The sequence below is a fragment of the Pongo abelii genome, chromosome 7 (genome assembly GCF_028885655.2).
Source record: "Pongo abelii isolate AG06213 chromosome 7, NHGRI_mPonAbe1-v2.0_pri, whole genome shotgun sequence".
Taxonomy (NCBI): Eukaryota; Metazoa; Chordata; class Mammalia; order Primates; family Hominidae; genus Pongo; species Pongo abelii.
Window position 1 is genome coordinate 7,028,500 of NC_071992.2, and position 13,064 is coordinate 7,041,563.

General features: G+C 45.2%; 1 protein-coding gene across 1 annotated transcript; it reads right to left on the bottom strand.

Annotated features, from left to right (window-relative positions):
- Positions 1-11,804: 11,804 nt before the first annotated feature.
- On the bottom strand, positions 11,805-12,806 carry DEFA1 (defensin alpha 1). Its single transcript, XM_024251313.3, has 2 exons — positions 12,617-12,806; positions 11,805-12,036 (listed from the first exon to the last, which is right to left on the bottom strand). Exons 1-2 carry the CDS (start codon positions 12,789-12,791, stop codon positions 11,927-11,929), a joined length of 285 nt encoding a protein of 94 aa, XP_024107081.2. The 5' UTR covers positions 12,792-12,806; the 3' UTR covers positions 11,805-11,926.
- Between the last annotated feature and the right edge of the window lie 258 nt (positions 12,807-13,064).

A 13,064-nucleotide genomic window follows, 5' to 3' on the forward strand; every position in this document is an offset into this window, starting at 1 on the left:
AGGAACTGAACCCACCTGCAAGGATGAGCTAGAGAACCCAGAGCAAGCAGCTTTCTAGGAAAAACAAAACTCTGATATACAGTGTTTGTAAATCTTTCTGGTTCAAATCCTCCTAGCTATGAGTGGGATAAAAAGTGTCACACCTATCTTTTCTCTCATGAGCTGGCATGACCTGGCCTCAGTGCATCACAGTGTCTCATCCCTCAGCCTGTCAGAGCTCCCACTGAGCCAGCCCAGCACTCCCTGCTACCTGTGCGCAAGCGTCTTGGCCCTGAGGTTTTCAGATCCCAGCAGAACCTCTCCTCTGATGCCCATGGAAGGAGCTATTTCCCAATTGCAAATGTGTGAATGAAGACCTGATCGTGCTGTTTTAATTCCCTAAGTTTTGTGGTGTCTTTTCACACAGCCCTAGATGTACAGAGGGCATTTTCACAGTATTGGTGAGGAATTGGATTTGTACATATTTTGTGTGTGTAAATCTCAACTTCTCTGAAATATTGATAAAATAGGAACGAATTTTCTCAACTTCTTCCCAAAGTGTCACAAAGAGCCCATTGTGGTGGGGGATGAAACTGTGGAGTCTATGGAGTGACTGAGGAACGCTGTTTCATCCATTCTTAGTTTCAATTTTTCCTGTGTGGAGCAGGGGTAGTGGATCCATGTGGAGTCTCAATCTCTCCACTGAGTGACAGACTCAGAGGAGAGCATGGGACTCGGGAGCTGACTGAAACAATGGAGAAAGAAATAGGGTTTTTTTTCCCGGAGATCAGCAATGGAGGCTGTGAGGAGATAACCACAATTCATATGGCTGTCTCTTGGGGAGCAAGTGCAAGTTAAGATCTAGAGAAAAATGGGGGTGATAAAAGGTAAAGACAACAAGTTCTCTTATGCTTTGGGTCCTTCAATCAGGGATTTTATGAAGCCAGAATTCTTTCTTAATTATCAGGTGTGGCAGTCAAAATGTTTACTCATCTTGGTGTGATTTCTTAAATTTGAATGCAAAACTCAACTAATATGCCTGAAAATGATATAAAAATATTACGTAGCTCAGAGAATCTGAGTTAAAGACGGTGCAGTTCATAAGAACAGGAAATGAGGGTAGATGGCAGGTATTCTTGGTGCAGCCTGGGGAACAGACTCCCAGGTGATTCCCAGGCACATTTCTGTGGGAGAACAGCCTTATCAATGCTGATCAGCAGGGAAGGAGGGACGGCTACTGGAGAGGCTGGAAGAACAGCAGGTGAGTCAGCGACAGGGACCTTCATACTTGATATTCAGAGGTGGAGGAATTCCAGGTGGTGGCAGGACCATGGGGTGGAGGGCTGGAAGAAAGGTGGGGGTCACTGTCAGCCAGGAGGATACAGCATTGAGAGGTTGGGTGGGTGACTGAGAGGAAATGTTAGAGTGGGCTCTTTCCCTTAGGTTCTTCATGAGTTGTTTGTTTCTTAGTGAAAAAGGAAAAAATTCAGATATTCATAAAATGGAATGAGTACTTTTCAGATCTCTTTCCTTCTGGTTTTGCTTGAAAGCCGAGTTTAGAAAATCAGAAAAGAAATAGCAAAAGAAACCTATTTCATTTATTGTACAAGAAAAACTTCACCAAGACGTCTCAGAAATGTGAAGGAAGCGCTTATTGAAGACTGGTGAAATAGGTGTCAGAACGTTGCAATAGGGAGAACCGTTGGCCTCAACTTCCCTGAAGACAAAGGCAGGAAAGGTGAAACCCTGGGTGAGCTAGGGGAAATGCACTGGTGTTTGGCACCCACTCTGCCCTCCCTGGGATCTGCATGGGCTTCCCCATCCATGCAGTGTCTCAGTGGGGTGCCTGGGCCCCTGAGCTGCCTCAGCACCCTGCAGCAACAAGAAGGCTACCATTTTCCTGGTGAAATGCTTTCCCTCCCTCACCCCTTATCCCCTGTGAAGCTGTATTTTCCAAGCAGAATCAGATTCTCAGCGGCTTTAAGGCAACGCAGGAGAGTGCGTGTTGCAAAGTGCAGTGGAGCATTTGTGCTTGTGTGTTTTCTGGGTGTGAAGACAACATTATGGGTGTGAAATCCAGGTCTTAGTAGACCTGGCTGGAGGGTGCTGTTAATGTGGACGTCCCGGTGTCGGCCGCTGTGCTTTCTGTTCCATGCATCCGGCCTTTGCTAACAACCCATTTCCCTCTTAAAGTTGTTTCAGTGAATCTCCTATAAGCCAATGGCTTAAAAGGCAATTGTGTGACCTGGACACGTTCAATAAAAGTCCAGTTCTTTAGGACAGAGATGATGGTGCTTTCTTCTGAGGAGGAATGATTTTGTGACTGCGTGAAGTTTAAGCTGACACCGATTGTTTGCCCAGCACACGGGAGCTCTTTGAGTGGATCCAGAGAAAATGAGGCAGAGTGAAAAGACAGAGCAGTGGATGGGGAGATTGGTGGTGTGATTTGGGCCTTCATTTCCATGTGAGTCTGAAGCCCAAATGCCTGCTTGAAATTCCTAGAATTTGGAATTTCATTTTGTTTAAAAACTTAGGATTCTGGTAGGTGCATCCCAAGTGTCTTGAGATCCAAAGACACATCAAATGTGAAAGAGATGTAAAGACAGAAATCTTGCAACAAGGTATTTATTTTGGATGAGAAAAGGAAATGGAGGGCAAGGTACAGGAGAAACAAGAATTTCTTTTAACTCTCAAAGTAAATTCTGAGCTTATTTTTCTTGATTCTGCAAGCTCAGCAGCAGCAGATCCGGTGGAGTGTGCCACGAAAGGCGCAGGATCCAAAATGACGTTATAACAAACGGCAAACTCCTCTTCTACAAATGCACCTCAAGCCTCTCGCTGAGTCTGGGGACACAGAGAAAGCATCAGAAATGGATCAGAAGGTCAGCAGTGGGTGGTAAGGGAATCTTGGAGAAGTCACGTGCCAGCTGTGAGTGATGTTGTCTGCCTTAGGGCCAGTAGCATGAACAACCTCAGTCAATAGGAGTAAATACACAGAGCAGTGCTGGTCACACAGGATTTGAGACTCATTCGCATTTGCTCTCATTTTTGTGCGTCTGCCCCATCACATACACAGCTGAACACACTCTTGGGCTTGGCTCTACTTTTTAAAAACTATCCTACAGATACAGTAAAATATTCTCCTTATAATGAAGTCTACTTGTTTGAATCCAGAAAGAACTAGTCAGACTGTCTCTTCATATCTTAAACCTACTGAATTTCACAGACATATCTTGACATCAAGTTTTATTTTTTAATTTTATAGATTTTCTAAAGTGAAAGGATTGTTAAGGAAATAAAGGAATAAAAGAATGGTTACTCTCCAGGCAGAGCAGCCTCAAGTCTTTAAAGACAGAAAACCTGTTAGATTTATTTGGCTCCCTATTCAATTTATAGATGAGAAAACTAAGGCCCGGAGATGCTAAATGAAGCCCCGAAATGACATAGACCATTGAGACGTGATTCCAGACACTGTCTCCCATCCATCCCTCTAGACGCAGCAGTTCTGCATGCCGGCCTGTCTCACCTGAAAGTGGAAGAGCGGCACTTTCATCCCATGTAAAGGCATGAGCCATTTCCTGATCATCTGCTCCAGGCTGCTCCTGGGCTGCAGTTTCATCAGCTCTTGCCCGGAGTGGCTCCGCCTGAGCCTGCAGGGCCACCACGAGAAGCATGGCAGCAAGGAGGGCGAAGGTCCTCATGGCTGGGGTGACCTGGAGGAGGGAGAGCAGGAGCAGACGAGTCGGGAGAGAGGAGTTAGCCTGGATGTATACGTCTGCAGAGAGAAGACTCAGAGACAAGAAACTTTGAACCTTCTCAGAGAAAGGAGGTGTGCATTTCGTTGGAGATTGTGTGGGATCCCATTGGTCTCAATGTCCCTGTTTTCTTCCTTTGCTCTCCCAGCTTTCACTCTAGTTTGAATCTCTATGTGTAGTGTCTGTGTTGGGTTGGAGAGGATGGTGTCGATGAGGATCCTGGCATGTTTTTCCTGTTTCTCACTTCATTATATATTTACTTTTTACTATTCTACCAAAGGATAACAGCAGTGTTTTTGTTCAGTAAGTTCAGGGTGCAAATGTCCCTTTTCCTGCAGATGGACCCACTACTCTCTACAAGTCTACACTCTGGCAGCAGGCATGAATTCCTATCAGGCGAAGAGTCATTTGTTGCAGGCATCAAGGACGTGACCACTCTCATGAAGGCATGGGGTGAGTAGCCTCCTGTAGGGGCCAGTGTGAAGAGGACAATGACCCTATCAGGCGATAGGTGAAATGAACACAGTGATATTGAGCTAAAAAGTTCATCTACAGCCAAAAATTTGTTTCCAGCTCTATTGAGATATGAATAAGAATTTAAAATGATATATATATCCTGTATTCCACCTTAGGATTTGATGTTCATGTACATGTGTTTTTTAATCATATACTATATACACAAATCAACTCAAAATGATCGAAGACCCAAACATAGACCTGAAACCATAAAATGACGAGAGGAACATACGAAGATAACGCTTTGACATTGATGTTGGTAATGATATCTTGTCTATGACACCAAAGACACAGGCAATAAATGGGAAAATAGACAAGTGGGGCTGTACTGACCTCTAAAGCGTCTGCACGTCAAAAAACAAACTAACAAACAAATGATCAACTGAGTGAAAAAGCAACCCAAAAAATGAAAGACAATAATTGCAAACCCTAGGTGGTAGAAGGGGTAAATATCTAAATACATAAGGAAGTCAAACAATTCAACTCCTGGAGCAAGAGCAGCCGTCCACAAACAGGAGAGGACTTCCCTATTTAAGAGTCATTTGGGATCAGGTGCCCTAATATCCTGGATTACTTTCCGTTGGGTATATTAAATAACTCTGGTGGCAAGGGCAGTTGAGAAATTTGATGGGAAGCTGGGGTTCAGACAGGAGTCCATGGGGGGTCCCCTCATCTGCCTTGGTCAGCCCTGGCCAGGCCCAGGCAGCAACCAACAATGGATTCTCCATGACTCCTAAGACAATGGACCCCGAGATGCCTGTACTGGTGGCTGATGCTGAGCTAGCTGCAGCAAGGGAATATTTAAATCCCCCAGGAGAGCCTGCCTGCGTATCACAGGATACACTCTGTTAGGGAGACAAATTCATGGTTGACACCCATGCACAGGAGAGGATGAGGAATCTTGCCCTGAACCAGCCTCCCCAGTACCTGAGCTCTAACCATAACAAGACATCAAAGCCAATTGGTGGGCTGGGATGTTGCAGACCACCTGGTTGAGACTGAATCCCATGTCGGCTTGTGTTACCAGGCAGGGCAGGTTTTGCTGGGTTTGTTAAGGATGTGCACACAGCATGTGGTTCCCTAGAGTGGAAAATTGCCTCATTGCTTGGGCAATGGACAGTTTAAGGCCAAACGAATGTCCAGGATCACTGGGGCCAAGGACTCCTGAGTTTGCTGTTTGACACCTAATGTCTCTTGAAAGTCTCTCAGGGAGGCGGCCAAGGTGGCAGTGAGTTTGGTGTTAGCTTGCATCACCTGGTGCTGTGTTCTCAAATACCTTGCTCTTAAGCCAATTCTGGGCAGGCTTAAGAGTCTCCATGCACATAGCGTGAGTGGGATGATCAGTGGTCACTTGAAATACGCAGGATCAAATTCCTGTAGTTCCTCCTGTGTTATTTGAGGAGAATTCCTAAGAAGAGTAGAGCACACTTTAAAATGTACCACTATCCACCGTCCTCCTCCTTCTCCTAGTGAGGTAGATGGGATAAGGTTTCTGGAGATGAGAAATGAATGCAGTCACTTGAGAGGCAATAAATACCTATGGTGAGGTTGCTGAACCCAGTGTGCAGGCCGGGCAGCCCCTGCCACCATGGGAATGTCGTGCACAGCGCTGGTCCCACAGGCTGGGTGCTCAGGGTCTCCCCTGCAGCTCTGTGTGAAGGCAGCAGGCATTGGCCTGTGGAGGCTGTGGAGGACTAGGGGCAATGGAGTGAGAACTGATGCGTCTCCCTCAACCTTAAGGTAGGAGGTGGCATCTCAAGCCTTTCTAGGGGTGGTCGCTGTGGCAGAGCAGTGGGGTCTCCTTTCCCTCTGAGGAAGCAGTGATTTCCTGATGTGTGGCAGGCCAGGAACTTCAGCATTGGAGGAAGTGAGCACCAGTCTCATCCCAGCATAAGAAGAAATTTGGGCTATTTGGGGAAACTGAGGCCCTGGTGACAGTTTTAGTTTTCAGGGCATTAGTAGGTGCCTGTAGGGTGGCAATGATGAGGTTATAGGGACAAGATACAAAGGGGTGTATATGAGCGAGAGGAAGATCTCTGGGTTCTGGAAATGTCCCATGTCCTGTGGAAATGAAACCTGGACCTGCTTCCTGCACACAGAACACACTCCAGTCCATAGGCATTTCCGCAGCACCGCATGAGCATTATCACTGAAAAGCTGGTGAGATTTGGGCGTGGTGTTCTTACACACAGTTCTCACAAGTCTATAGTTTTCCATAGCCTGTAGGGCAGCTTTACAATCTGACTGAGACTCTATGGGTTCCTTGTACCATAAAGTCATGGGCTTATTCTGAAAGCAAATGGTGATCTCAGCAAAATTCCACTCTAATGTGGTCATTTTTTGGGTAATCAGCAAAGCGTGAGGTCAGGGAAGCAGCAAGGCAAGGGTTTGGGTACTGGACATGAGCCAGCGCTGTGTAGTGGAGATGGCGAGGTCTATATTTGTAGCAGTAAGGAGAGGCTGGTTGGTGGTGATCTCGTGGTCAAAGTGATTTTACTCTACAAGGGACTTAAACAAATAAGTAAGCAAAAAAGAAATGACCCTTTTAAAATGTGTACCAGGGCATGAACAGATACTTCTCAAAAAAAGACATACAAGAAGCCAAGAAACATGCAAAAATGCTCCACATTACTGATCATTAGAGAAATGCAAAATAAAACCTCAAAGGGATACCAGCTCACACTAGTCAGAATGGCTGTTATTGAAAAGTTTAAAAATACTGATATTGGCAAGACTGCAGAGAAAGAGAACGCTTATACACTATTGAGGGGAATGTTAATGAGTTCAGCCATAGTGGAAAGCAGTTTAGAGATTTCGCAAATAACTTAAAATAGAACCACTATTCAACCAAGGAATCTCACTACTGGGTATATATCCAAAGGAAAACAAATTATTCTGCCAAAAAGACACATGTACTCGTATGTGCATGGCAGCATCATTCTTGATAACAAAGACATGGAGTCAACCTAGATGCCCATCAGTGTTGGACTGGATGAAGAAAATGTGGTACATATACATGATGGGATACTACATTCATAAAAGAGAATGAAATTATGTCGTTTGCAGCGAGTTGGATTCAGTGAGAAGGTGCCGTCTAGGAATCACAAAACTGGTTCTCACCAGACACCAAGTGTGTTGGCACCTTGTTTTGGACTTCTCAGCCTCGAGAACACCAAGAAATATATTTCTGTTGTTTCTAAGTCACTTGGTGTATGGTATATTTTTCCAGCACTCCACATACATTAAGATTGCTTGTGTCTTTGAAGCCCGGATACCATGCTTGGAGGAAGTCTAAGTGTTGCAAATCCTGCTAGCTATGAGTGGGATACGAAGTGTCACACAAATCTCCTCCTTCATGAACTGGCATGATCTGACCTCAGTGCCTCACAGGATCTCATCCCTCAGCCCTGTCAGAGCTCCTGCTGAGCCAGCACCTCCTGCCACCTTTTCACAAGTGTCTTGGTCCTGAGGTTTTCAGATCCCAGCAGCACCTCTCCTCTTATGCCTGGGGAGAGAGCCACCTCCCAATTGCAAATGTGTGAATGAAGACCTCATCATGTTGTTTTAATCCATTAAGTCTTGAGATGTCTTTTCATACAGCCCTAGAGGAACAGAGGGCAATTTTCACAGTATTGGTGACAAATTGGATTTGTACTTTTTGTGTGTGTGTAAATCTCAGCTTCTCTAAAATATTGATGAAACAGGACAGAACTTTCTCAATTTATTCCCAAAGTATCACAAAGAGCCCGTTGTGTTGGGGGCATAGAATTGTGGACTCTTTGGAGTGACTGAGGAACCACGTCTCACCCATTCTTAGTTTGAATTTTCCCTGTGGGGAGCTGGGGTAGTGTGGGATCCAGGTGGAGTCTCAACCTGTCCCCTCGGTGACAGACTCAGAAGAGGGCATGGAACTCCAGAGTTGGCTAAAACAATGGAGAGAGAAGTAGGGGTTTTCTCCCGGAGATCAGCTATGGGGGCCAGAGGAAGATGACCACTATTCATATGGCTGTCATCTGGCGAGAGACCCCAAGTTAAGACCAAGAGAAAAAAGCAGGAAGAAAAAAGGTAAAGACAACAAGGTAACTCATGCTTAGAGTTCTTGGATCAAGCATTTCAGGAAGCCAGAATTATTCTTTCTTTTCTTTTCTTTCTTTCTTTCTTTTTTTTTTTTTTTTAGGTAGAGTGTGGCTCTGTCACCCAGGCTGGAGTGCAGTGGCGTGATCTCGGCTCACTGCAACTTCCACCTCCCAGGTTGAAGCGATTCTCCTGCCTCAGCCTCCTGAGTAGCTGAGATTATAGGCACACGCCACCACACCCGTCTAATTTTTCTCTTTTCAGTAGAGACAGTTTTCACCATGTTGCGCTGTCTGGTCTTGAACTCCTGACCTCATGATCCACCCTCCTTGGCTTCCCAAAGTGTTTGAATTACAGGTGTGAGCCATCGCGCCTGGGCCAGAATTCTTTCTTAATTTTCAGGTGGGGCACTCAAAATGTTAACTCAGCTTGTTGTGGTTTCTTAAATTTGAATGCAAAATTCTGCTAATATGCCTGAAAAAGATACAACAAAAATTACCCAGATAAGAAAACCTGAGGCAAAATGGTGCAGTGCATAAGAACAGGAAATGAGAGCGGATGACAGGTGTCCTGGGTGCAGCCTGGGGAAGAGAATCCTGGATGATTCCCATGCACAGCCCCGGAGGAGAACAGCCTTATTGATGCTAATCAGCAGGGAAGGAGGGACGGCTATGTGAGAGGCTGGAGGACAATGGGTGTGTCAGGGACAGAAACTTCATAATTGATGTTCAGAGATGGAGGAATTCCAGGTGGTGCAGGAGTTAGGGAGTAGCCATGGGCTGGAGGGCTGGAACGAGGTGGCAGTCCCTGTTATCCAGGAGGACACAGAATTGAGATGTTGGGAGGTTGACTTCTAGGAAATGTTAGAGTGAGCTGTTTCCCTTAGTTTCTTCATGAGTTATTTGTCTTTTAGTGAAAATGGAAAAAATACAGATATTCATAAAATGGAAGGAGTTCTTTTCAGATCTCTTTCCTTCTGGTTTTGCTTGTAAGCCGAGTTTAGAAAATCAGAACAGTAACAGCAAAAGAAACCTATTTCATTTTTTGTACAAGTAAAAATTAACCAAGACCTTTTAAAAATGTGAAGGAAGCGCTTATTGAAGACTGTTGAAATGGGCGTCAGAACGTTGCAATAGGGAGAGCCGTTGGCCTCAACTTTCCTGAAGCCAAAGTGGGAGGGAAGGTTAAGCCCTGGGTGAGCTAGCAGAAATGCACTGGAGGTTGGTAGTGGCAGTCTTGCAGTGTGATTGGGCCATCTGCATTTGCTAGTTTGTCTTGTTGGAGTTAGGCTCCTACCTGCCTACAGAGACAGGGCTGCTGTCCCCTTGAGTAATTACATTTAAAGGGATGAGGGATCTGACTTATTCCTTATTTCCTTGTCCTGCTGTATGAATGGCTCATTTCAGGTAGAAAAGGTCTTGCATGTCCTTACTAATCCTAGAGTGTACACATATCCCAGTAAACAGTGTTGTGCCTCACTCGAGGCTGAGCAAGTTTCCCTGGTTGTTTGGAGACCCTCACACCTCTCCCTGAATTCTCCGTCCCTAGAGTTTGCAGCAGTCATCGCCCACCCTAGACTGCAGTAGCAGAAGCCACATGTGGTGCTCCCAGTGTGCCTTTATCCACACAGAGGAGCAGGGAGGCTCCGTCCTCATCTGGCCCTTTCCCTTGGATTGATAGATGCTTCTCAGCACATCAGCCTGAATTCTACTGCATCCTTCTCTCTGGCAACATCCATTCCTCTAAATTCAGTGGAGGTCGACCCTCATCCTGCATAGCTCTTGCCCTCATACCATTCTGTCCACCAAACATTTCACTCTACCTCTTCTTTTAATCATTCCATGTTTTAAACATATTGATGTTGTACTTGAAGATTCACATGAAATCTTTTTGCCACCTTTAGCCGGAATGGCCTGCTTCTTCTAAGGTCCTAAAGCTTCATGACGCCAAATTGTACCCATGATGTTTTTTCATCTTTCAGCCTTGAATACTTTTATTTATTTTGTTTTTTAAAGGTGTGCTGTCATAGGGTCTAGAAAATGAACTGCTGTACCTCTGTTGAATTTAGCTTTTTCCTATGGAATTTAGTAATAACAATTAATAAATAATTTTATATTGTTATGCGCTATTAGATGTAATTAGTTAATGTAATCAGAATTAATTTATTAACCCCCTACTTTATGTTGCAGTCATCCATGCACTCTGGTACGGCAATTAGCAAAACATGCAGCTTCCCTTCTAGAGTAAGGAAGCAAATGTTACATATAGTAAGTGAAGTGTACAGGGAGTGAGATGGTTGCAATTCTGTAGTTAGCAATGAGGAAAATCCGGAGAATGGAGGTCACCAGGGGGAACTTGTTGCAATTTTAAACTGAGAGATCAGAAAAGACCTCAGTGACCAAGTGAAGTTTTAGCTGAGACCTCAGATCCTTGGGAGAAAGTCAGGTGGACCTCTGGCAGATGCCCCAAGATGCAGCCATCTTGATCCAGTTCATAGTTCAGAATACTATGGAAAGTTAATTCAGGGACCACATGATTCCAAGTCTGTGGCAGTCACATGAAGCCAAAGAAGGCTCCTGGTCTTCACACCGTGATTCCCTATTTGTGTCCTTCACCATCTAAACAAGAAGAAGTCTGGGATCATTACCCACTCTGTCCTCGCGGGGTTCTGCATGGGCTTCCCCATCTATGCAGTGTCTCATTGGGTACCTGGACCCCTGAACTGCCTCAGCACCCTGCAGCAACAAGAAGGCTACCATGTTCCTGGTGAAATGCTTTCCCTCCCTCATCCCTTATCCCCTCTGAAGCTGTATTTTCCAGGCAGAATCAGGTTCTCAGCAGCTTTAGGGCAACACAAGAGAGTGCGCGCTGTAAAGTGCAGTGGAGCATTTGTCTGTGTGCATTTTCTGGGTGTGAAGACAACTGTATGAGTGTGAAATCCAGGTCTTAGTAGACATGGCTGGAGGGTGCTTTTGATGAAGACATGCCAGTGTGAGCTGCTGTGCTTTCTGTTCCATGCATCCCGCCTTTGCTAACAACCCATTTCCCTCTTAATGAAAGTTTTTTCAGTGGATCTCATGTAACCCTATGTCTTAAATGGAAAATGTACAATCTGACATTGTTCAATGAAACTCCAATTCTTTAGCACAGAGGATGGTGTTTTTTCCCAGAGAAGTAATTATTTTGTGACTGCATGAAATTGAAGCTGACACTGATTGTATGCCCAGCACACGGGAGCTCTTTGAGAGCGGATCCAGAGAAAATGAGGCAGGGTGAAAAGGCAGAGCAGTGGATGTGGAAATCGGTGCTGTCATATGGGCCTTCTTTTCAATTTGGGTCTGAAGCCCAAACTCTTGCTTGAAATTCCTGGAATTTGGAATTTTATATTGTTCAAAAATTTGATTTTGCTTTTTGGTACGTGTATCCCAAGTATCTTGACACAGACACGTATCACACTTTAAAGAGGTGTAAACACAGAAATCTTGTTACAAGGCATTTATTTGGGATGAGGAAAGGAAATTGAGCAGAAGGTACAGGAGTAATAGCAATTCCCTTTAGCTCTCAAAGCAAATTTTGAGCTCATTTTTCTTTTTTCTGCAAACTCAGCAGCAGAATGCCCAGACTCTTCCCTGGTAGAAGCAGGTCCCATAGCGACGTTCTCCTGCAAGGCACGATGGTATTCTGCAAGCGCAGGCCATGTTTTTCCTTGAGCCTGGGACAGGGAGAGCATCAGAAATTGAGTATAGGGTTAGCAATGGGTAAGAAAAAGAATCTTGGGGAAGTCACATGCTAGCTGACAGGTGATGCTGGCTGCATTGCAGCCAGTAGCATGAACAACCTCAGTCAATAGGAATAAATACGCAGAGCAGTGCTGGTCACACAGAATTTGAGACTCATTCTCCTTTGCTCTCATTTTTGCATTCCTGCCCCATCAAACACACATCTGAACATACCCTCAGGCTTGGCTCCAGTTTTTAAAGGCTCGTCTATAGATAGAGTAAAATGTTCTCTTTATAATTAAGTCTACTTGTTTAGATCCAGAAATAACTAGTCTGTCTCTTCATATCTTAAACTTAGTGAATTTCACAGATGTTTCTTGGAATCAAGTCTTTGGAGAAATAAAATTTCTCAGGTTTATTTGGCTCTCTGTTCAATTTATAGTTGAGAAAATCAAGGCCCAGAGATGCTAAGTGAAGCCACCTCAGTGACATAGACTGCTGAGACCCAACTCTGGAACCTGTCTCCCATCCTTCCCTCTAGACTCAGCAGCTCTGCATGCCTGCCTCTCTCACCTGAATCCTTTGGAGCCAAGCTTTCGTCCCATGCAAGGGAAACAACCACTTCTGGGTTGTCTGATGGAATCTCCTCCGGGGCTGCAGCAACCTCATCACCTCTTGCCTGGAGTGGCTCAGCCTGGGCCTGCAGGGCCACCAGGAGAATGGCAGCAAGGATGGCGAGGGTCCTCATGGCTGGAGTCACCTGGAGGAGGGAGAGCAGGAGCGGATGTGTGGGGAGGGAGAAGCCAGCCTGGATTTATAGCTCTACTAGGAGAAGGCTCAGAGACAAGAAGCCTTCTTCACCCTCAGTGAGAGGAGGTGTGCATTTTATAAGAGAGGCCCATTGGTCTCAAGGTTGCTCGAATGCTCCTGTTCTCTCAGTTTCATGCTAGTATAAACCTGTACATTTAATGTCTGTGCTAGGTTGGAGCTGATAACGACAAGAAAGACCCTGCTATGTTAC

Coding starts and splice junctions, on each gene's coding strand:
- DEFA1 (XM_024251313.3), bottom strand. CDS start 12,791: ATGAGGACCCTCGCCATCCTTGCTGCCATTCTCCTGGTGGCCCTGCAG. Junction 12,037..12,616: donor CTTGGCTCCAAAGGATTCAG/GTGAGAGAGGCA, acceptor TCCCTGTCCCAG/GCTCAAGGAAAAACATGGCC.